Here is a 23,577-nt window from a genome sequence, read left to right on the forward strand (position 1 = left end):
TAAAGTGAAAGACTTGATCAATTTATGCATAATGGGGGGAGGGAGAGTTCATTGAGAGAACAATACTCCCCCTATGTCCATGCCTACACCTAAACTAGACAACAAATTGAGCGTGGTAGGGTGTGCACGGGTTCAAGCCACATTGCTCGAATCAATGATATTTAGCTCATGCCTTAACTCGTGAAATCTTGCTTCATCCAAGGGCTTCGTGAAAATATCTGCAATGTTGTCATGAGTGTTGACATAGTTGAGCTCAATCTCTCCTCGCCTAATGTGATCCCGGATGAAGTGATACCGAATCTCAATATTCTTCGTCTTGAAGTGTTGCACTGGGTTGAGAGAAATCTTGATGGCACTTTCATTGTCACACCAAAGAGGCACTTTGTCACAAGTGACACCGTAATCCTTTGAAGTTTGCCTCATCCATAGAAGTTGTGCACAACAACTACCGGCGGCAACATACTCCGCCTTAGTGGACGAGAGAGACACACAACTTTGCTTTTTGGAAGACCAACTTACCAAAGAGCAACCAAGGAATTGGCACCCTCCGGAAGTGGACTTCCTATCCACTTTGTCTCCTGCCCAATCGGAATCCGAGTACCCTACAAGCTTGAAGTTTGATCCTCTTGGGTACCATAAGCCAAAGTTTGGGGTATGAGCCAAATATCGAAAGATTCGTTTGACCGCCACAAAGTGACTTTCCTTAGGTGCGGCTTGAAACCGTGCACAAATTCCCACACTCAACATGATGTCCCGTCTAGATGCACAAAGGTAAAGCAAGGATCCAATCATGGAACGATATACCTTTTGATCCACCACTTTACCATTGGGATCTAAGTCAAGTTGGCACTTGGTGGGCATTGGAGTGGAGGCCGGCTTGACGTCACTTAGCTTGAATCTCTTGAGCATGTCTTGAGTGTATTTGGATTGATTGATGAAGGTTCCTTCTCTTCTTTGCTTCACTTCGAACCCTAGAAAGAACTTCAACTCTCCCATGGAGGACATCTCGAACTTTGAGGTCATGAGAGCGGCAAATTCCTCATTGAAAGCTTTGTTAGGAGAACAAAAGATAATATCATCAACATATAATTGGCACACAAACAACTCCCCTTTGACCTTCTTATTAAAAAGAGTGGGGTCGATTAGCCCAACTTCAAAACCACAGTCTTGTAACAACTCGGTAAGGTGGTCATACCATGCACGTGGGGCTTGTCTAAGGCCATAGAGTGCCTTATCGAGTTGATACACATGATCGGGAAAGTAGGGATCCTCGAACCCAGGGGGTTGCTTGACGTAACCAATTCATTAATGGGACCATTAAGAAAAGCACTCTTCACATCCATTTGTTGTAACTTAAAGTTATGATGAGAAGCATATGCAATCAACATGCGAATGGATTCAAGACGAGCAATGGGAGCAAAGGTTTCACCGTAGTCGATACCCTCGACTTGGGAGTAGCCTTGTGCTACCAAACGAGCCTTGTTGCGAATGATAGTCCCATGGGAATCTTGCTTGTTCTTGAATATCCACTTGGTTCCAATGACATTGTGGTTCCCCGTTGGCCTTGGCACCAATCTCCACACTTTGTTGCGCTCGAAGTTGTTGAGTTCTTCGTGCATGGCATTGAGCCAATCCGGATCTTCTAGCGCCTCATAGACCTTGTGGGGTTCCACACAAGAGACAAATGCATGATGCTCACAATAATTTGCTAATTGTCTACGAGTGCTTACCCCCTTTCTTAAGTTTCCAAGCACATTCGTCATGAGATGATCCTTGGTGGAGAGCTTGGAAGCATCCTTGGCGGCACGACGCTCTAATTCCTCCTCGGTGGTGAGTTGAGGAGCGGTTACTTGATCATATTGAGCTCCGTCATGAGCTTGTTCTTGATCTTGAACTTGCTTGGGGGAGAGAACTTGACCTTGGGCATCACTTGGTGTGTCAACACCGTCTTGAGTATGATCTTGCCCTTGGTCTTGTTCATGAGGTTGAGGGCCTTCACTTTGTTCTTCAGAAGCGTGTGGGCCTTGGGTTGGTGATGGCTCCACTTGAGTGGAGCATTGTCTTTCTCCTTCGGCCACAAGGGGTTCCTCAATGGGTAGGATGAAACCAACACCCATTCTTCTTATGGCTTGAGGAGGAATCTCATCACCTACATCACAAGTGCCACTTTGCTCCACTTGGGAGCCGTTATTCTCATCAAACTCCACGTTACACGTCTCCTCAATAAGTCCCGTGGATTTATTGAGGACACGGTAAGCATGAGAGTTTGTAGCATAACCAACGAATATGCCCTCGTAAGCTCTAGCCTCAAATTTAGACAACCGAACACCTTTCTTGAGAATGAAACACTTACACCCGAATACCCGGAAGTACTTGAGGTTGGGCTTGTTACCGGTGAGTATCTCATATGGAGTCTTGTTCAAGCCCTTGTGGAGGTAGAGCCGATTGGATGCATGACACGCGGTGTTGATGGCTTCGGCCCAAAAGTTGTATGGAGACTTGAACTCCGCCATCATGGTCCTTGCCGAATCCATCAATGTCCGGTTCTTCCTCTCCGCAACACCGTTTTGTTGAGGGGTGTATGGTGCGGAATATTGATGCTTGATTCCGTCATCACTAAGAAATTCATCCAAGGTGTAGTTCTTGAACTCGGTGCCGTTGTCACTTCTTATTGTCAAGATCTTTGCATTGTGTTGACGTTGTGCTTCATTTGCAAAGTCAATGACGGTTTGTTGGGTCTCGCTCTTCCTCTTGAAGAGATACACCCACGTGTACCTTGAGTAGTCATCTACAATCACCAAGCAATACTTCCTACCTCCAATACTATCGAAGGATGGGGGCCCAAAAAGATCCATGTGAAGGAGCTCCAAGGGCCTCTTTGAATAAATGATAGTCGTGCGAGGGTGAGCCTTCTCATGTAGCTTTCCTTTGATACAGGCACTGCAAGCATGATCTTTAACAAAACTAACATTCGTTAGTCCACGGACATGGTCCCCCTTGAGGAGACTTTGCAAATATCTCATATTGACATGGGCTGAACAGCGATGCCAAAGCCATCCCACATCAACTTTAGCCATTAGGCATGTCGCGGTCTTAGTGGGTCGCTCCGAAAAGTTAATAACATATAGACCGTTCTCGACATGCCCAACAAAAGCTACTTTAAGAGTCTTGCTCCACAAGAGGGCCACGGTATCGATATCAAAGAAAGTGGCAAAGCCCATGATTGCAAGTTGACGAACGGAAAGTAAACTGTATGCAAGGGACTCAACAAGCATGACCTTCTTGATCGTGAGATCATGAGAGATGACCACCTTGCCAAGTCCCAATACCTTAGAGGATGAGGCGTCACCCCACTCGACATTGGTGGGCATAGGTGGAACTTTGTGCACATCCACCACCAAGTCCTTGCTTCCGGTCATATGATTTGTAGCTCCGCTATCGAGCAACCATGATCGACCACCGGAAGCAAACACCTACAAGAGATCAATGCTTGGTTTTAGGTACCCATTTTGTAATGGGTCCTTTGATGTTAGTAACAAGGGTCTTAGGAACCCAAATAGACCATTCAATGTACTCATGAAGAGAACCAACAAATTTGGCATAAACATGCCCATCACTAGCATGACATAACACATAAGAAGGATTAAAATCGCCGGCTTTGTTGGGAGGGATGACATTGCCCTTCTTGACATTGTTCTTCTTCTTCTCCTCGGGGGCACTCTCTCCCTCCCTCACAAAAGTTTGCATGAGGGGTGGAGGTCGTTTGGTCTTGTCATTCTTCTTCTTGTTCTTGGAGTCGGGCACGTACCCAACCCCTTCCTTGGCCACACCTCCCTTTTGGTTGATCAAGAGATCGTTGAGGTTCTTCTTGCCTTGTATGCAAGTCGCAAGACCTCTCTCAAGTTGCTCCTTCAATTTAGCATTTTCCTCAACAAGATGTATATGCTCACAACACGGGTTAGTAGCATTTGCATTATCAATTAAAACCATATGAGGAAAAGTTGCTTTCTCCTCAGTTAGCTTCACTTGGACTTGATCATGAGACTCCTTGAGACTAGCTTGAATACCCTTCAAGGCCTTGTGGGCCTTGTCAAGTATATCAAACTCCTCTTTGAGTCTAGCAAGATCAACCCCGAGTTTGGCCTTCTCGGAATTTAGCACACAAGAAACAATGAGGGCATGATCATAATCTTTCTTTAACTTAGCATGATCAACGTTGTGTGACTCCTCAAGAGCCAAATGAAGACCACGCTCTTCCTCAAGAGCATTGGAAAGATCCGAAATCTCATCAGCATAGTCACGACTATGCCCTTCCATCTTAGAGATGGTGGCTCCGTGAGCCTCGATCATGTCATTGGCCTCACCAAGTTGTTCCAAGAGAGCAACAAAGTGCTTCTTGGATTTTCCCTTGAGTTTGCCCATAAAGGCCTCAAACTCGTTAGCCTCCACATTAGCTCCCTCAAGTTCATTAATGCTATCCATTGGGGAAGGATGATTAATGATGGTAGTTTTGATGTTGGAGGTTACCTTGTTGGTGGCTTTAGCCATGAGGCACTTGGCGGGGATGCTCTCGTTGGGTGAGTCGAAGAGAGACACCCGTGACATTGTTGCAATGGCAACGGAGGCCATGGCAACCGACTCATCATCTTCATCATCGTTATCATCCTCATTGTACTCTTCTTGCACAACCAAAGCCTTGGAAGGAGTCTTCTTGGTGAAGTTGTTCTTGTTGGGGAACGACTTGGCCTTGTCCTTTCGGATGAGTTTGCCACCATTGTCTTCCCTCTTCTCATACGGGCATTCGGCAACGAAATGACTCACGTTGCCGCAATTGTAGCAAGTCCTTACACGTTGCTTGCCCCTTGTGCCACTCGAGTTGTTTTTGCTAAAGTTGGGCCTCGAGTTTTTCTTGCTCCAAAATTGCCTTGAAGCAAGTGCCATGTGTTCATGATATGCATACTTTGTATCTTCGGGGTTGCTCTCCTCTTCTTCCTCTTCTTCTTCTTCCACGGTGAGCTTCGCCTTCAATGCAAGGTTAGGCTTCTTTGCCCGTTGAGAACGGAGCACCGCATTGTCGGCGGTCTTGTCCAAAATGTTCATGGCCACGAACTCATCCAACACTTTGCTTGAGGTCAAAGTGTGGAAGTCCGGTCTTTGACGAATGACGGAGGACATGGCCTTGTGGTAGGGCATCATTGCCTTGAGGAATTTGCGCTTGATCCAATTGTCATCCGTGTCCTTGCTCCCGTGATCTCGTAGTGAGACTGCGAGTTTGGTTAATCTCCGATAAAGCTCACGAGGTTCTTCATCTTCTTTCATTGCAAACTCATCGGCCTCATCTTGTACCACTTCATAGTTGGAGCGTTGAATGCTTGCGCTTCCCCGGTAGAGAGACACGACACAATGCCATGCATCTTTGGCCAAGGCGAAGGGACGAAGATGAGGTAGGTCTTCGGGTGGAATTGCATCTTGAATGATGAAGAGAGCATTCTCATTGAATTGATTGTCCGCGGCTTCTCGAGGAGTGAAGTTGCTTGGATCATGTGGATAGAAACCTTCTTCAATGATTCTCCAAAGGTTAGTGTTCACATGATTTAAATGACGTTTAAAGCGGTAAACCCAAGAATCAAAATCCTCATTTTTCACAATCTTAGGGGGAGGACCGGCATGATTCAAATGAGTGGAAGGAACCGGTCCACCATAAACAAGTGGTGGTTCCACATGGGCAAAGATGCCGGTGCCATTCTTGCCACTAGAAGAAGGAGCCTTTTCACTACTAGCTTCCCCCTTGTCGGGGATAGCATCCGACACCTTGTTGGCGGAATCACCCACTTTAAACGGTGCGGTGGATAGTTTAAGCCCCTCAAGAAATTTAGTAAACATGCTTTCAACTTCGGTCGTCATGGAGGTTTTCAATGTCTCCAAGGCTACATTGAACTCCTCACGAGAGACCGAAGTTCCCCCATCTCCCGTAGACGAGATCGGATTCACACCGGAGTGTTCCTCCACACCGTCTACGGTATCAACCATACTCTTTGGACGGTAAAGTCCTTAATAAAGAGACGAGGCTCTGATACCAATTGAAAGGATCGATATGGTTGACTAGAGGGGGGGTGAATAGGCAACTACCAATTTTTAGCTTTTCTTTATCAAATTAAACTTTGCATCAAAGTAGGTTGTCTAGATGTGCAACTAGGTGAGCAACCTATATGATGCAATAACAACAAGCATACAAGCAAGCAAGGGTAGAAACACTAAAGAGCTTGCACAAGTAAAGGTAAGAGATAACCAAGAGTGGATCCGGTGAAGACGAGGTTGTGTTACCGAAGTTCCTTCCTTTTGAGGGGACATACGTCTTCGTTGGAGCGGTGTGGAGGCACAATGCTCCCCAAGAAGCCACTAGGGCCACCGTATTCTCCTCACACCCTCACACAATGCGAGATGCCGTGATTCCACTATTGGTGCCCTTGAAGGCGGCGACCGAACCTTTACAAACAAGGTTGGGGCAATCTCCACAACTTAATCGGAGGCTCCCAACAAGACCATGAAGCTTCACCACAATGGAATATGGCTCCGAGGTGACCTCAACCGTCTAGGGTGCTCAAACACCCAAGAGTAACAAGATCCGCTAGGGATGAGTGGGGGAATTGAAAATCCCTTGGTGGAAGTGTAGATCGGAGCCTTCTCAACCACTCCCGAGCAAATCAACAAGTTTGATTGGCTAGAGAGATAGATCGGGCGAAAATGAAGCTTGGAGTATTTAATGGAGCTTGAGCAATAAATGGAGTTTGGGGGAGGAAGAGGTAGGTGAGAATGAAGAAGGGGACTCCCTTTTATAGTGGGAGCAACAATCCCGTTGCCCCCCACCAACCAGCCCTGCACAGGGCGGTACTACCGCTGAGAGGGGGCGGTACTACCGCCAGGACAACGGTACTGCCGCGCCAGCCAGCGGTACTGCCGCGCTGGGGAGACAAGTAGGGAACGGACCCAAATGCGGTACTACCGTGGTGGTAGGGCGGTACTACCGCTCCTGGAACGGTACTACCGCCACTACAACCTTGACTAGTGTCGCAAAACCCGACACGAGAAAAAGACCTCTTGAATCGAGGTGGTAGGAACCAGACTGCCCAGCGGTACTACGGCAGTGGGGTCAAAGGCGGTAGTACCGCTGCGGAGCGGTATTGCCGCTTGTGACCCTTCGGCCGTAGTACCGCAGGGACGCGCGCGAGAGAGAAGAAATCTCTCAAAGAAGCTGAGGACAAGGCGGAGGTGCCAGGCCCCCAGTGGTACTACTGCTGTGGAGCCACGGGCGGTACTACCGCTGCGGAGCGGTACTGCCGCTTGTGGCTTCTCAGCGGTACTACCGCTGGGTGTGCGGTACTACCGCTTTGACCCAGACAGGACAAAGAAGAGAGAGGAGAGATCTCTTCAATGGAAAGGAAATGCTCGGAGGGTGAGAAGCTGATGTGTACGTGATGATTCCACCCATGCAAAATCCCAGCGGACCCCCTCTTGATAGTACGGTGCCCTCTACGCAACTAGCCCACCGAGAAAGAAACGAAAGAGCTACATCGTCTTGAAATACACTCCGAGGGGAAGAAGGCGTCTCGTGCCAGGGGAGAATCTGTGAATAATTCAAAGCACAAGATTAGTCTGCAAACATGTTGTCATTAATCACCAAAACTACCTTGAGAGAGATATGCCGTAACACTATCAAGACGGTTGTAGTAGCCTGTTTGATGTTCGAACACATTCGGACGTATGAGGAAAAAAAATAAGCTTAGGCATGAATACGACTTTAATTGTTTCTCTGATTCATTTATATGCATTATTGTCCGTAGCAACCCGTAGCAACGCATGGGTGTTTTACTATTGTTTTTGCATGATGGGTATGAGTTGAGAAAACAGTTTTCATTATACTTGCTCAAGCATCGTGCGAATGAAGAAAAAAAACTTTCTTGATATTGTGCGAGAATTTCTTAAGCGCATCAAGTAGATTTGAATAATTTGTAATATATTTTTAGTTGGATCATCGATTTATGTGTATACATCGTCAATTTGCATTTTTGTTATCATTTTACATTACAAGTGAAGTAGACTTCAATTATTATGCAATTGTGTCCATGCTATATTGTTTCTTCCTGTGATATTTTACATGGATTATTTTATATACCTTCAGCAATATATTTCAGAAGCCCGTGGGAACCCACGGGCATACTACTAGTTTTGTTAGGTCAGCAGTTGGTGTGATGGCATGTCCAAATCTTGCATTGACTGGCCATGACCAGGAGGAGAGTCCGGTCGACACGGGCACACGGGTGCATTTATGGCGGTTAGGGGATCGAGCATCCAGCTATCGAACTGAACACTAGGCATCTCCAACACCAACCCATAAGAGCATTGTTAATAATATAAGGGCATCTCCAACAGTCGTATAATCATCGTTGGTTAAATTGCCACCTAGACTATTTTGATGACATGGCACATAATAAAAGAAGAGAGAGAATGAAAACGTATGAATCTAAACCAACACTACAGGCACAAGCTCTGAGGCAAATCTGTTCATTTCTTCAACATTTAGTGGACCTGCCTAGTTATTTAATATACACTTAATATACGCCCCATTGAAGAGCATGTATGATGTGCTGTTGGCTGCTGACGTGGACAATTATACCAACGATTGAATATACAAACTATTGCAGATGCTCTAACCAACTGCTGGCTATATAGACATGCCATATCATCAAGAGTTAGCAATATTAAGTACTCATACAACAGAGTTAGCTGTAAGGATGGCTATAAGCCCACAACTTTCTTCACTTTCTTCTCATTAAATGTTTTTACCTAGGAGCACGCATAGAGCCTGGCTTTTGCATGAGAGCCCACTCCCTTACTTGTCTCTCTCCTCCACATAAGAAAAAATGTCATGTAAGCGGGCTTATAGCCCATTATTGTACTTGCTCTAAACCTCCCGCAACCATCAAGATCAGAATGTCCGGACCACGGAAATCATGCAACGTCGACTTGTATCGGTCCGCAGAGCGGTCCGGACGCGATTTCTCCCGCAAATCGGAGACAAAACATGGGAAGGTTTTGCGGGAGTCTGGACACACGGAACGTCGCTCTCCACCCCCTGCCCCTGGGCCCACCCAAAAGGAGGGCCGAGCCCGCGCTTTTGTAGCATCTCGCACTGTTTCCGCGCAAAAATCCCCCATTATCTTCCTCCACTTCCCGCCGCTCTCTCTCCAATTTCCGCTCTTTTATCCCACCCTCTCCTTCCCTCCACACCTGCTGCATGGAACCGTCGAAGAACCTGTCAGAGATGGAGGTGCTGGAGGATCCGAGCATCACGCTCGCCCGGAATATCAGCTCGGAGACGCGACAGAATTGACGCGTCAAAGCGAAGGCCGAAAAGGAGAAGATGAGGAAGCGTCTGGCCGCCGGTGGGCCTGGTGGTGGCGATGGTCATGGCGGATGGGACGGTCGGCCAGGCCGTGGCGTATGCCGCCAGACGGGCGTGCCCACAGTACTGACGGCGCCATGGCCGGAGCCTTACAAGCCTCTGTACTACTACGCCGCCAAGCAGCTCGCAAACCCGGCCGATACGGTTCCTTACATCGTCGATGTTAACGCGGCGCCGCTCTTCTTCGAGTATCCTTCGTCGTCGCTTGCTTGAACGAGGATGGCGGGCGGAGAATAGATGGGTGCATGCGCGTGATACGTCTCCAACGTATCTATAATTTTTGATTGCTCCATGCTATATTATCTATTGTTTTGGACTATATTGGGCTTTATTTTCCACTTTTATATTATTTTTGGGACTAACCTATTAACCGGAGGCCCAGCCCAGAATTGCTATTTTTTGCCTATTTCAGTGTTTTGAAGAAACAGAATATCAAACGGAGTCCAAACGGAATAAAATATTTGGGAACGTGATTTTCTCACCGAACGTGATCCAGGAGACTTGGACCCTGCTCCAAGGAACAAAAGAGGCGGTCACGAGGGTGGGGGGCGCGCCCCCTGCCTCGTGGGCCCCTCGTTGCTCCTCCGGCGTACTTCTTCCTCCTATATATACACACGTACCACCAAACGATCAGAACAGGAGCCAAAAATCTAATTCCACCGCCGCAACTTTCTGTATCCACGAGATCCCATCTTGGGGCCTGTTCCAGAGCTCCGCCAGAAGAGGACCGTCATCACGGAGGGCTTCTACATCATCCTAGCCTCTCCGATGAAGTGTGAGTAGTTTACCTCAGACCTTCGGGTCCATAGTTAGTAGCTAGATGGCTTCTTCTCTCTCTTTGAATCTCAATACAAAGTCTCCCCCTCTCTTGTGGAGATCTATTCGATGTAATCTTCTTTTCACGGTGTGTTTGTTGAGACCGATGAATTGTGGGTTTATGATCAAGTCTATCTATGAATAATATTTGAATCTTTTCTGAATTCTTTTATGTATAATTGATTATCTTTGCAAGTCTCTTCGAATTATCCGTTTGGTTTGGCCAACTAGATTGGTAGTTCTTGCCATGGGAGAAGTGCTTAGCTTTGGGTTCGATCTTGCGGTGTCCTTACCCAGTGACAGAAGGGGCAGCAAGGCACGTATTGTATCATTGCCATCGAGGATAACAAGATGGGGTTTATTTCATATTGCATGAATTTATCTCTCTACATCATGTCATCTTGCTTAAAGTGTTACTCTGTTTTTAACTTAATACTCTAGATGCATGCTGGATAGCGGTCGATGAGTGGAGTAATAGTAGTAGATGCAGAATCGTTTCGGTCTACTTGTCACGGACGTGATGCCTATATACATGATCATGCCTAGATATTCTCATAACTATGCTCAATTCTGTCAATTGCTCAACAGTAATTTGTTCACCCACCGTAGAATACTTATGCTCTTGAGAGAAGCCACTAGTGAAACCTATGGCCCCCGGGTCTATTCTCATCATATCAATCTCCATCACTTTAATCTTGCTTTGCTTTTTACTTTGCCTCTACTTTTTACTTTGCATCTTTATACCAAAAATATTATATCTATCAGATCTCACTCTCGTAAGTGACCGTGAAGGGATTGACAACCCCTAATCGCGTTGGTTGCGAGTAGCTATCGCTTTGTGCAGGTACGAGGGACTTGAGCGTGGCCTCCTACTGGATTGATACCTTGGTTCTCAAAAACTGAGGGAAATACTTATGCTACTCTGCTGCATCATCCCTTCCTCTTCGGGGAAAACCAACGCAAGCTCAAGACGTAGCAGCGCGCTGTTTGCTGCAACGCCGAGAGCGGGGGAGCCGGCGTACGACACAGACATAGAGATGCTCTATATCATCCACGACTGGGGCGAGGGAGGAGGGGGCTACGGGGATGGGCAGGTGGAAGACTCGGATCCCACCCAGTCCGGAGGGGGGAGGACGGCGACGATGATGATCCGGATGATACAGTCGACGATCCGAAGAAGGGTAGAGGAGAAAGTTTCAACATGCGGGAGCACGAGCTGTTGTGCGACGCATGGTTGGCCACTAACCTCGATCCTATCCATGGCATGGAGCAAATGGGCACAACCTTTTGGAGGAAACATTCACATATTGTTCCATGAGCACAAGCATTCCGCGCCCTACTCCGACACGTTGATCCACAATCATGAGCGGAAGTCCCTCAACCATTGATGGTACACCATCCAAGAGGCCGTCTCCAAATATTGCGGGCACTTGAAGCATCTCATCGCACGGTGGCCTAACGGTGCACAAATCACCGAGCTAGTAAGTTGATCACTAGCCGGATATGCTTTAGTTTAGTTCATCAGTAGCCGGATATACTCTAGTTTAGTTCATCAGTAGCCGAATATTCTCTAGTTTTGTTGATTAATAGCCGGATATGCTCTAGTTTGGTTGACCACTAGTCAAATATTCTTTAGTTTTGTTGATCACTAGCGCGATATGCTTTAGTTTTGTTGGTCGCTAACTGAATATGTATTGTTTTGTTGCTCACTAGACGGAATTGCATTGTTTCACTTTTGTAGCCTACTCGTGCTTTTGTGTTGTACAAAAAAGTTGGAGAAAAACTCCTTCACCGTCATGCATTGTTAGTAGAAGTTGAATGGGCAGTCGAAGTGGAACCTTTTCATTCGCAAGACCGCCGCCCAAGTCAACGAGGATGAAACCGGTGACCCTACCGACCCATATCAAGAACCGTCGAAGAAGGTTAGAAGAAATCTGTGTGGCAAGAGTGAGAGGAAGAGATGGCGAAGCGAGAAGGTGCGGCGGCCAAGCTGACGGATAGGTTTGAGGAGATCTTGACGAAAAAGGAAGAGGCATGCACATGTGTGTTGGTTCAGATTGTTTTTTTTTATTAGACCTGAGAAATAATTCAATCTTAAAAAATGAAAACATGAAGAATCTCTTCTCGTAGTCAACATCGTACTGTACACACAAGCCCAACATCTTTTTTTATTAGACCTGAGAAATAATTCAATCACAAAAAATTGAAAACATGCAGACCCCAAGTGGGTTGCTCCTAGCGTTGGATTTGTCAAGTTAAACACTGACGGTTCCTTTGCTGAGGATGGCTCGGCTGGTGCAGGTATGGTGTTAAGGGATGAGAGGGGTGCCATCATCTTCTCTTCCTGTAGGCAATTGTTTCATTATCGGGACGCACTCGAAGCTGAGCTATGTGCATGCATGGAAGGTTTATCATTTTCTATCCAGAGAAGCGACTTGCCTGTGCAGGTTAAGATGGACTCCCTAATGGCAGTAAAATTGATTCAAGCTAGATATTGATAGATCGGTCTACTCGTCCATCATCAAGGAGATTAGATATCTTTTGTCCCTTCGTGATTTTTGTATTACTCATGTTAATCGTAGTTAAAATAAAGTTAGTGATAGTTTAGCATATTTTGCTCGTAGCGAGGGTAGAACCATGACTTGGCTTGGTTCGGGACCTCCATATGCTTTGGAGTTGGCAGCGATGGATTGTAAGGACTCAATGCTTTGAGTAATACAAATTTCTACCCGTAAAAAAAATATTTGTTCTGTTATCTAAAGAAATATATCCACGAGGGGACAAGGAGCCGTTGTGTCTACATGGACAAAACAGCAATTGTAACATGCGCCAGTCTCCTGATTTTCAGTTGGCCAGCAAGTTGACCCTGGAACATGCAACTCTTGCTTTCACTAGTCACAGCGACATGGTTTGGGGAGTTACTATTCTATACTCCCTCTGTAAACTAATACTCCTTTTGTCTGAAAAAATTTGTCCCAACATATCTAACACCAATTTGGTGTTAGATACATCTATTTGAGAGACAAGCTTTTTCGGACGAAGGGAGTATAAGAGAATTTATCACTGCAATCTAAACAATCTTATATTAGTTTACAGTTTTATTTCCTTTTCATAACGTACATACGGAAGTGTTCGCTGTGTTAGTTGCTGTTTACATGGAGTCACGTACGGGCATGTGAGGGTTGTCCACATGGTTAGGAGCTTTGAGTTGACAGTCAACTCTAAGGTTTAGCTACAAGGAGTATAAAAAAGGTAGACGAGCATGCACATGGACTGTACAACTAGCTTGATTCCTGTTTAATTAGCAACCAATCGCAGTACCGACGCGCAGAACGGTTGGGCCGTCCTGCACTTGTTGGTTAGACCGTGTTGATTGCTAGATTTTGTTAGGTCAACAGTTGGTGTGATGGCATGTCCAAATTTTGCATTGACTGGCCATGACCAGGAGGAGAGTCCGGTCGACACGGGCACACGGGTGCATTTATGGCGGACAGGGGATCGAGCATCCAGCTAGCGAGCTGAACGTGACCACAGATGGATCATGTATACTCCCTCCTTTTCGGTTTATAGGGCTTATCATAAAATTTTAGTTTTTTCTATTTTATAAGGCTCAGGCCTCTTTTGGTTCATAGGATAGGATTATCATAGGAATAGGAATCTTATAGGAAATGAGATGACATGTATCTCAAATCCTATGAGTAGGAATAGGAAATAAGATGTCATTTGATTGACATCAAAGGAATTTTTTAATTGAGTCTAGGCTCTTTTTTATTTTCCTATGAAATGTGGAGGATAGGAACCAATCCTATATAGGAATAGGAATTCATTCCTATGAACCAAAGGGCTTTAAAAGAAAAAATCCTATAAAAATCCTATCCTCTAGAATTCCTATGAAATTCCTCTAAACCAAAGGAGGCCTCAATTTGGTTGTTCCCCATCACATGTTCAGACTTCAAGGTGCATTAAATTATTGTATGCAAGTATTAAGAGAAAACTGACCAATGCATGCACTTTATGCATGCATGCATTGCAATTAATGCATTCGTAAACATAATTTTTTGAGAAAAACAAGAGCATTAATTGGGTGCTTTTGCAAACTACAAAAAATATTCCACCACTCACCATCTATCTTGGTTGGTGAGATTTTTGAATTGAGCCTTATAAATCGGAAAGGAGGGAGTAGCAGGCAGCAGCAGCCGCACGGAAGTCCACAGGCATGCAGGCATCATGGGTTGTGATGTTGCTGACTACTCGAACAAGAGGGAGGAGGGAAAAAAATATGAAGAAGACGATTACAATGATACGGAGAGTCAGCGATTACAGCTCCATCTGAAAAATTGATTCCGCTGTCGTTGTTTTTTAGGGGTAAAACCATGTTTTATTAAGCAGGCGTTCGGTTTACAGGAACTAGACGATGCCCCGTGCGTTGCCGCAGGATCTGTGTTAAAACCAATGCATAAATAGGTGCTTAAAATCAAATAAAACCAATGGAAAAAAATGTAAAGAGTTTTACATAATGAAAATGATAAAACATAAAATAAGTGTGTGACAAAATGGTGTATAAAAAAAGAGAAAAGAAATCCCCCCCCCCCTTAAAAAAGAAGAAGACATGATTGATGAAGTGGGGTTGTTTTAGTTGATAGATTGATACAAAAATGTAAGTCACTACATGCATGCGTTGGAAAAAAAAGGACATGCATGACTAATGTGGTGGCATGATTTAGATTAATGCAAAAGAGTAACTTATGAGCACATGCATGACTTCTCGATGCCACACGATTTTGATCGGAAGGCTGTAAGTAATCCATTTCATTGATTGTATTGAAAGTTATTGTTGTTGGTGCCATGGATGAAAAGTTAATACACTTCATGTGTGCTTTTTCATTGGCTGCATGCATGTGAGAGAGTGCATTGGGAGTGGAATGGAAGAATTAATGTGAGCAAGTTACTATGTGTTTTGGTCTAAGAGAAGTTGTCTTTACGCCTAATAAACCCGGACGAAGGGAGTAGTAGTGGGACTGGGATCATGTGACATGCACTACGGTGACATGCACGGTGACATGTGGCCTAAATTCAAATTTAAACATTGCGAAAAAATCTGAAAAAAAAATCATGCATGTTCACAGCACATATTAAAATAACCCCTAAAAATCAAATCAAAATTCGAAACATACATCAAGAAATAAAAAAGAGAAACTCAGATGTGAATAGTCTACAGAAAACTATTCGAGAACTATTCATGATAGAGTAAAGGCTAGCTATTTAGATATAGAAGATGATTACCGAGTTATGGGGAGTTCCCAGCCACATGCGACGACCCTCAGCTAAAGAAGATGAAAACTCAGCTAAACTATGAGCTTCCACGTTTAAAAAATAAAAAAAGAACTTCTTGAGCCACACATGTGGCGATTCGCTGTTGTTGGATCGCACATTCCAGCATGCTCGAGCCACCCACTAAAATAACAGAGAAAAAACACGAAATCATTAATTAAGAAATACTTGTTGCAAAGAACACTCTACTTTTTCAGGTCGCGACAAGTGGCGCACATGCAGCGCGCCACTTGTCGCAACCGTGGAGTTTTTCCTTTTTCCGTAGATTCATTTATTCAAAACATTTTATCTCTTAAACCATGCGTCCAAATCTTGAACCGTTTTCATCATTGAATTCCTTGCGTTGAGATCTTCAAAACTAGATACCATGTTGATAGGTTTTGACGAACTTTTTTTCATGAAAAAAACCGGACGAAAAAACCGAACCAGGAGCACGGTTTTTTTTCCCTTTCCGAAAGAGGCATGCCCGTGCCTCTCGCGAAATCACAACCGTGCCTCTCATGAAAGCAAAACCGTGACTCTCGTGAAAGGAAAAAAACAAAAAATGCGTTTTTTTTCGTTTCCGAGAGGCACGACCGTGACTCTCGCGAAAGCAAAACCATAACTCTCGCGAAAGAAAAAAACAGAAAACATGTATTTTTTTCCCTTTTCTAGAGGCACGGCCGCGATTTTCGCGAAAGCACAACCCTGTCTCTCGCGGAAGCAAAACCATGACTCTCATGAAAAAAACAGAAAACATGTTTTGTTTTTCCCTTTCCTAGAGGCACGGTCGTGACTTTCGCGAAAGCACAACCGTGCCTCTCGCGGAAGCAAAACCGTGACTCTCACAAAAGAAAAAAAAGAAAAAACGCGTTTTGTTTTTCCCTTGTCCGAGAGGCATGGCCGTGACTCTCGCAAAAGCACAACCGTGCCCCTCATGGAAGCAAAACCGTGACTCTCGCGAAAGAAAAAAAAATAGAAAACGCGTATTTTTTCGTTTCCAAAAGGCACGGCCGTGACTCTCGCTAAAGCACAACCGTGCCTCTCGCGAAAGAAAAACCGTGACTTTCGCGAAAGGAAAATAAAAGAAAACATATTTTTTTCGCAAAAAAAATCAAATTTTTTTATCGAAAAGCTAAAAAAGACCGGAGGAAAACCAAAACGTCAAAAAACCCCGAAAAAAAACAATTTAAAAAGCCGAAAATGCGTGTGAAAAAATAAAATAAACAAATCCGAAGGAAGTGTCCAGAGCGCGACACGTGACGAATGGCTAAGAGCGCGTCAAATGGCGCTGATCGTTGCAAGACTATCGAAGGAGGCTTGTTGACTAGTTGCTCCAAAAAACCATGCCCGAGCCACGCTAGGAAGGCCCGGCACTCCAAAAAGCTCAATCAAACGGGCTTTAGCTTCTGTGCGGTCTAGGACGTGAGCAAGGTGGCCGGCCCAGATAGCCTCTACCAATCCTGTTTTGCGAACCTTCTGGATTGTTCGCTTGTTGCCCGTTCTTGATTTACCGGTATGGTAAACCCACTAGAAGGTTCTGTTTGGTTTCCTTTTGTTTTTTAGTGGGGTTTTCCTTCAAATTTTTGCATTTTTTGAATTTTTAGAACAATTTAAAAATGTCCGATTTTTCAATATTTGTACAAAATATTCAGAAAATGCTCTCCTTTTCAAAAAGTGTTCCTGTTTGAAAATGATTGTTTGAAAATTTTAATAAATCTTCAAGTTAAAAAAAATCAAAAAATGATCGTGTGTTTTGAAAAATGTTCTCATTTTCACAAAATGTTTGCAAATTTAAAAAAATTCACAAAATCAATAATTTGGAAATGTATTTGCTTTTATAAAAAAAATTGACTAAAAACAAGTTTTAAAAAATCACATTTTCAAAATATTCATGTTTTCAAAAACTATTTAGAACTTCAGATTTTGCAAATATAACTAACCGTAAAACCATTATGCTACAGTGCTTTCGGGTCACTATAGCATTCTTGGTTTGGTACGATATTTCATTTTTTTAGGGAAGGTGCGATGTTTAGGTGCTACAGTGTTCCCTGTGTGTACCAAAGAAAATGGGAAACAACACATGTGGCATAATGGGCTGGCCTGGTTCACTCGCTCCTGTGTGAATCAATGGCAATTTGGCGCTTAATACGTCCAATGGGAGCTCCCCTTAGAAACTCGCTGCAGCTGCACCACAATGAATCATGTCATATTTGATTGCTCGCTTGCGAAATTCATATGGCAAATGGTGTTGTGTGCTCTGGATATTCGAACGGCTTCAATTGATGGTGAAGACATGTTTGGAAGATGGAATAACAAAGAAATTTACTCACTAGTGGGGTTGCAGCTGTTTTGTTGCACTATTTGGCATGCTTTGGCCATAAACTCCTTGCTGATCCTGCATCTGCAATCTTCTATTTTGCGCCATTTTGTTAACTCATGGGCGATCCTACAAAAGGGGCAAGGACGAAGGAGACTTCAAGAAGGGGTGGTGTTGATCAAGACGGTCATCCGTGAAGCTTTTGGGCACAAGAATGACTCAAATGATAGTGGGGATCGCCTTTTCGTTTATGTTGCGTTTTGGTATGTGGTCTTGTTGCGATGCATTTTTTTATGTTGGCATTGTGGTTTCATCATGTGTTCGTGCAAACATGAGCCGTGTTATTATAGTAATGCGGGATCGGGCGTATAGTTTTGTTTTTGCTTTCGTTTCCTTGCGTTGTAAAGTTATAGGTTGGTGTCTTTAATCAAAACTGCCGGGAGTGCCCGTTGTTTAAGAACAACATAATCTGTTTCCATGTGTTTGGGGTGGAGTCTTTAATAATGAAATTCGTCAGGAGTGCTCTGTGCTCATTGTTTAAAAAAACGAATTTTCTAATTTTTCTTTTCATCTAATCCAAAAAATGGACCGGACTCCACTATGAAGAGATAACAAAACAAAAACATACTAGCATCCGAGCGCAACATACAAATAAAAAGGCTAGAACGAAAAAAATCTCACTAGCTAGCCGCTGCGGCGTGCACCTTTATAACGGCCAAACAAAAGAAAATAGAAGCTACCGTCACCCAAAATATTACATCACCATGCATATTATTGCAATAAAAAAACCTTTTACATTTTTTTCTAATTAGTGACCCTTTGCATTTTTTTAACAAAAACCTTTTGCAAATTGTTTTTGACGACGAATATACCCGTATATATTTAGGAGCTTCCGAATCACCAATGTGGTCCACGAGAGCATGTGTGCTGTCATTTATGTCAACGCCGGCGCCACTTGCAAATTGAGGAAAATTGTCGGCCGGCCCGGTAGTTTTCCGAATCAAAATATCATCCACGCGACAACGATATCGATCTTGTACTCCCGGAGTAGGCATATATGCTACGCTATTTTCGTCGTCCAATTTCATCCACACGCCGACACGCACGGTATATACTTTTCCCCTCCGAAACGATCGACGGCGACCCGATGCGCGCGACCGCACGGAGGCAGCCAACCGCTGCCTGCTCCTACGTGCCGAGCCATGTACCGGCACAGGTCCGCCGTCGACATTGTTTGGCTCTGTGCTGTGCGTGTCCCCGTCGGCGGCCACATGGCCCTGTTGCATGCCGTGGCCGTCTCCGCCTGCCTCCGCGAGAAAGCGCCATTTCCACGGCTCGGCGTTTGCTTGGCGGTTGCAAGCGCATGCATGCAGCTGCTACGGCCGACCTCATGGACCCATCCTGACCGGAATACGTAGCTGGGTCGTTCGCTGTAGCCGTTGGGCGCACGTAACAGCACGCTGCGGTGGCCTCTTGCGTCGCATCGGCCACTCGCCGTCGGCCGGATGGATCGGGGATGCCTCTCTTGGCAGTGCATGCTCCCGCGTGGAGCTGCGGACACGAGAGGTTACTGAAGAAGACAGTGGAAACGCACAAGCAGCAACGGTGAACAACTCTCTTGAGCGTGCCAGGACGAAGTTCTGGGCTCGTGGAAAATTGATTTGTCTCTTAATGGCCGTGGCCCGTATGTCGTGCTCGTTCTTCGTCTACGTACCGTTCTACAGTAGTGCGTCCACTGCATGCCGAGCTGTTATCCAGGGCCGCGGCCACTCGTCCTTCGCGTGTCTGTAGTGAACGCTGGAACCGGGGCTAATCATGCCACTGGGGTAGGGATGGAGTCCAAAAAAGGAGGTCGAGTACGATGAGGATCACGTGCCAATACGATCATCGGCAGTGCACTTGTTAATAATTGTGTGATGAATTGGAGTCTGGTAGCTAAATACTCCCTTCATTTTTATATACAAAGCCACAAACTCAAATTACAACTATCAAAGTAGAATTTAATACATGTTTTACAACTTAATTTTTCTTTTTAGTTACTGGGAATATTCTAGTCTGTTATTATGGGGCCGTGGCTTTCGTCGCACGACCCTGCTAATGTACGACTTGCTTTCCAGCTTTAGCCGTGGGCCCGTGGCGAACTGGTGACAGTATGGAGGGGCCGCCTTGACGATCGAGGAGGACACTCGACGAAGGAAAACATGTTTAGTTTAGGCCTCCTTTGGTTCATATGAATATTGTATGAATTGCAAAGGATAGGAACTTTGTAAGAAAAATTCCTTTGAAGCCCTTTAGTTTGCAGGAATGGATTTCTATTTCTATGTAGATAAGAATCAATCCTTTGCATTTCAAAGAGAAAAAAAACTTGGCCTATACTCAATGAAAAAATTCCTATCCTATGCATCAAATAACATCTCTTTATCTATAGAATTTAAGATGCATGACATTTCACTATCTATGATTTTCCTATTCCTATACTATTTCTATCCTATGAACCAAAAGAGGCCTTAAGTTTCTGCAGACGCACTAAATTATTTGCGAGAAAATTGCTTCTATACCATCGACAACCTCTGCAATGGCTTATTTGCCATCCAACAAAGCTTCAGTGCTTATATACCAAACACAAACAAAATCTATTGCTTATTTGCCATCGCCGTTAGTCTCCCGTTACCAAGTCTCTGTTTTCTTGTCAGTTTTCTTGCAAAATCCAATTTTACCCTCGCTGCAGATTAAAAAAAAAAAGACAACTCGCCCCCGCACCTGACTCTCCAAGACCACGACTCAACGCACGCACACCTGACCCTCCCCATCCCCACGCACGCAAGCGCAGCGGCAATGGCGGAACCGCCGCCGGCGCCACCATCGCCCCTGCCGCCGCTCCCTCAACCCCTGCTGTTGCCGCAGAATCTCGACGCCGTTGCGCCTCAAGGCTACTCGCCCACCGCATCTTCGACCCTATCCAGGCGACGCTTAATGGCGGAACCGCCGCCGGCGCTTCCCCAGCCCCTGCCGCATGGTCCCGCCGCCGCCGCGCCTCTATCCCTCTCGTCTACCGCGTCTTCGATGGCCTCCGCAAACGGGCTAGCAGCGGCAACCTCTCCCAGGGGCCATGTCGCCCAGAACCCTAGGATTGGGGGTTCCGGCGAGGTGGAGAGTAGGGCAGTGGCGCCTACGGCCGATGCTCTTCCCAAGATCAACTCTTCTGTGGGCGCACTCGCAGCAGCCCCTCCGCCCCAGATTTCCATGCCCGACGAGGAGGAAGGCATGGCAGACGAATGCGGCTCAACCTCTCTCTCTGCTATTTGTGCTAGGTAATTTCTCGGGCTCTCTCTCTTTTTATGCAGTTTTTGGTAGGAGAATACACAATTGACATGGTTTGCATCATCCACAGGATGATCCAGTCTTGTACTTACACAATAGAGGTCAAGGTTTGTGGCAGTGAATCAAAAATCAATGGAGATTCAACTTTTAGTTGGCAGATTATTGAGGGTACTAGGACAAGTATGAAGGATTTGCTGGCTTGTATTGCTGGAACTTCTTCTTTTGCTTTATGCTCAGAGGATAATATAATTCTTGAGTATATTGATTCCATTAGTGGCAAAAATATCTCTGTGTCAAATGATGAAGAATGCATGAAAATGTTTGACTGTTTTGAGAAGAATAGGGGTGGCCATTTGATCATCAACTATTCTGAGAGAAGTGATAATGTTGATGTTCCATGTACTCCTTCGAACCAGACACCATCTATAGCACTACCTAGTCAACCAAGTAATGTCATGGATGAAGCTAGTGTATGCCTAACAGATACATATCTTAACAATCCCCATGAAGAATATGAACATGTTGGTGTAGATGAGGAGGACCAATACTCAATTAGCAGTGATGATGAGGTCGGAGAAAAAGATATACCAAATACTGATTATGTTGAGGATAGCAGCGATGATGAGGAATGGGTTGCGGAAGATGCTAGACCGGATGCTATTCCAGAAATTGCCTATGACAAAGAAAACCCGCCAATGCATGTTGGCGCAAAGTACCCCAACATTGAAGAGCTTAGGTTGGCAATTGCTACATACGCTGTGAAGAAAGAGTTCGAATTTAAGGTTGAAAAAAGTGAACCTACTCGATTCAGGGCTTATTGTCGCTGGGCGAACAAGACGGGCTGTAAATGGAGAATTCATGTTGGGAGGTTGGATGACCGAGAAACTATGGAGGTATTTTAGTTGCATAATTTTGTTCAATGATGTTTTGTTATTAAATGCAGTTGAATGACACTAGTTTTTCCCATTGTTTATTTAATGCAGGTCAAAGTTCATGTGCAGGAGCACACATGTTCTAGCACAAAGAAGAAAAAGAAGCAGAAAAATGCTTCAAAGGCATGGGTATGTGAGAAAGTCATGGACTGGGTAAAAGAGGATCCTAGTGTTCGGCCGATGGAATTACGCAGGAGGCTACATGACAAGTACAAGATCAAGGTCCAATATACAAAAGTATTCCGTGGCAAAGGGCTAGCAATGGCTAAGTTGTTTGGTAATTGGGATGATTCTTTTGACAAGCTATATGCTTGGAAAGCTGAGGTTGAGAAGAGGTCTCCTAGAAGTATAGTTGTGATTGACCACATGGAGTATGACCAGAAAAAATATTTCATACGAATGTTTGTTGGGCTGAAGCCTTTGTGCGATGGGTTCTTGGCTGGCTGCAGACCTTACTTGGCGATAGATAGCACTCATTTGACAGGCAAGTATAGAGGCCAATTAGCTACTGCTTGTGCTATTGACGGGCACAATTGGTTGTACCCTGTAGTCTATGGAGTTATCGACTCGGAAACTACTGAAAGTTGGGTGTGGTTTATGGAGAAGCTTCGTGATGCTATTGGCTCTCCCCCCGGTCTAGCTATATGTTTAGATGCAGGAAAAGGGATTGACACTGCAATCGAACAGGTATTTGGGTATGCTGAACATAGAGAATGCATGCGACACTTGGTTGTGAACTTCAAGAAAAAATTCCATGGTAAAGTTTTTGATGATCATTTGTGGCCAGCTGCTTATTCATGGACTCCTCGAGGGTTTGACTATCACATGGCAGCCATAGAGGAGAAAAAGGCTGCTGCAATAGCATACTTAAACAAGTACCACACCAGGCTATGGTCAAGGAGCAAATATTCAACCTCCTCAAAAGTGGATTATGTTACAAATAATTTGGCCGAGTGTTTCAACAACTGGATCCGCAAGCACAAAGGTTTAATGTTGTTTCAGCTCATGGACAAGATAAGGAGAAAGATTACGGTTAAGTTTGAGAAGAGGAGAAGGGTAGCTAGAAAATTTCAAGGTCGGCGTATACTTCCAAGTGTCATGAAGGAGTTGAATGACATAAGCAGGGGGCTGGACATTGAATATGAGAGAATAGATGACATGGTTGCAGAAGTGAGTGAGAGTGTTGCGCTAGGTGGCAAGCGCCACGTCACTGATCTAGCAAACAGGACATGCACATGCAGGGCATTTCAAGTCTCCGGGAAGCCTTGCAAACATGCAATTAGCTTTATTACTGGAATTAGGGGGGTCACAATAGAAGACTTCGTTGATGATTGTTACAGCGTTGCCAAGTTTGCTGCAGCTTATGCTCCTATTCTTCCTGGCCTAACCGACATGTCTCAATGGCCAAGTGTGAA

The 23,577-nt window shown here is 44.9% G+C and overlaps 1 protein-coding gene across 1 annotated transcript in view; it reads left to right on the forward strand.

Annotated features, from left to right (window-relative positions):
- Positions 1–20,690: 20,690 nt before the first annotated feature.
- LOC125516944 overlaps positions 20,691–23,577 on the forward strand; it is a 7,035-nt gene continuing 4,148 nt past the window's right edge. Inside the window, exons 1-3 of the mRNA XM_048682199.1 lie at positions 20,691–21,220; positions 21,301–22,123; positions 22,214–23,570. Of these exons, the coding sequence (XP_048538156.1) occupies positions 20,745–21,220; positions 21,301–22,123; positions 22,214–23,570 (2,656 nt within the window). The 5' untranslated portion in view covers positions 20,691–20,744. The remainder of the gene's footprint in view (positions 21,221–21,300; positions 22,124–22,213; positions 23,571–23,577) is intronic.

This window comes from Triticum urartu, chromosome 6, assembly GCF_003073215.2.
Source record: "Triticum urartu cultivar G1812 chromosome 6, Tu2.1, whole genome shotgun sequence".
In the NCBI taxonomy this organism is placed as follows: domain Eukaryota; kingdom Viridiplantae; phylum Streptophyta; class Magnoliopsida; order Poales; family Poaceae; genus Triticum; species Triticum urartu.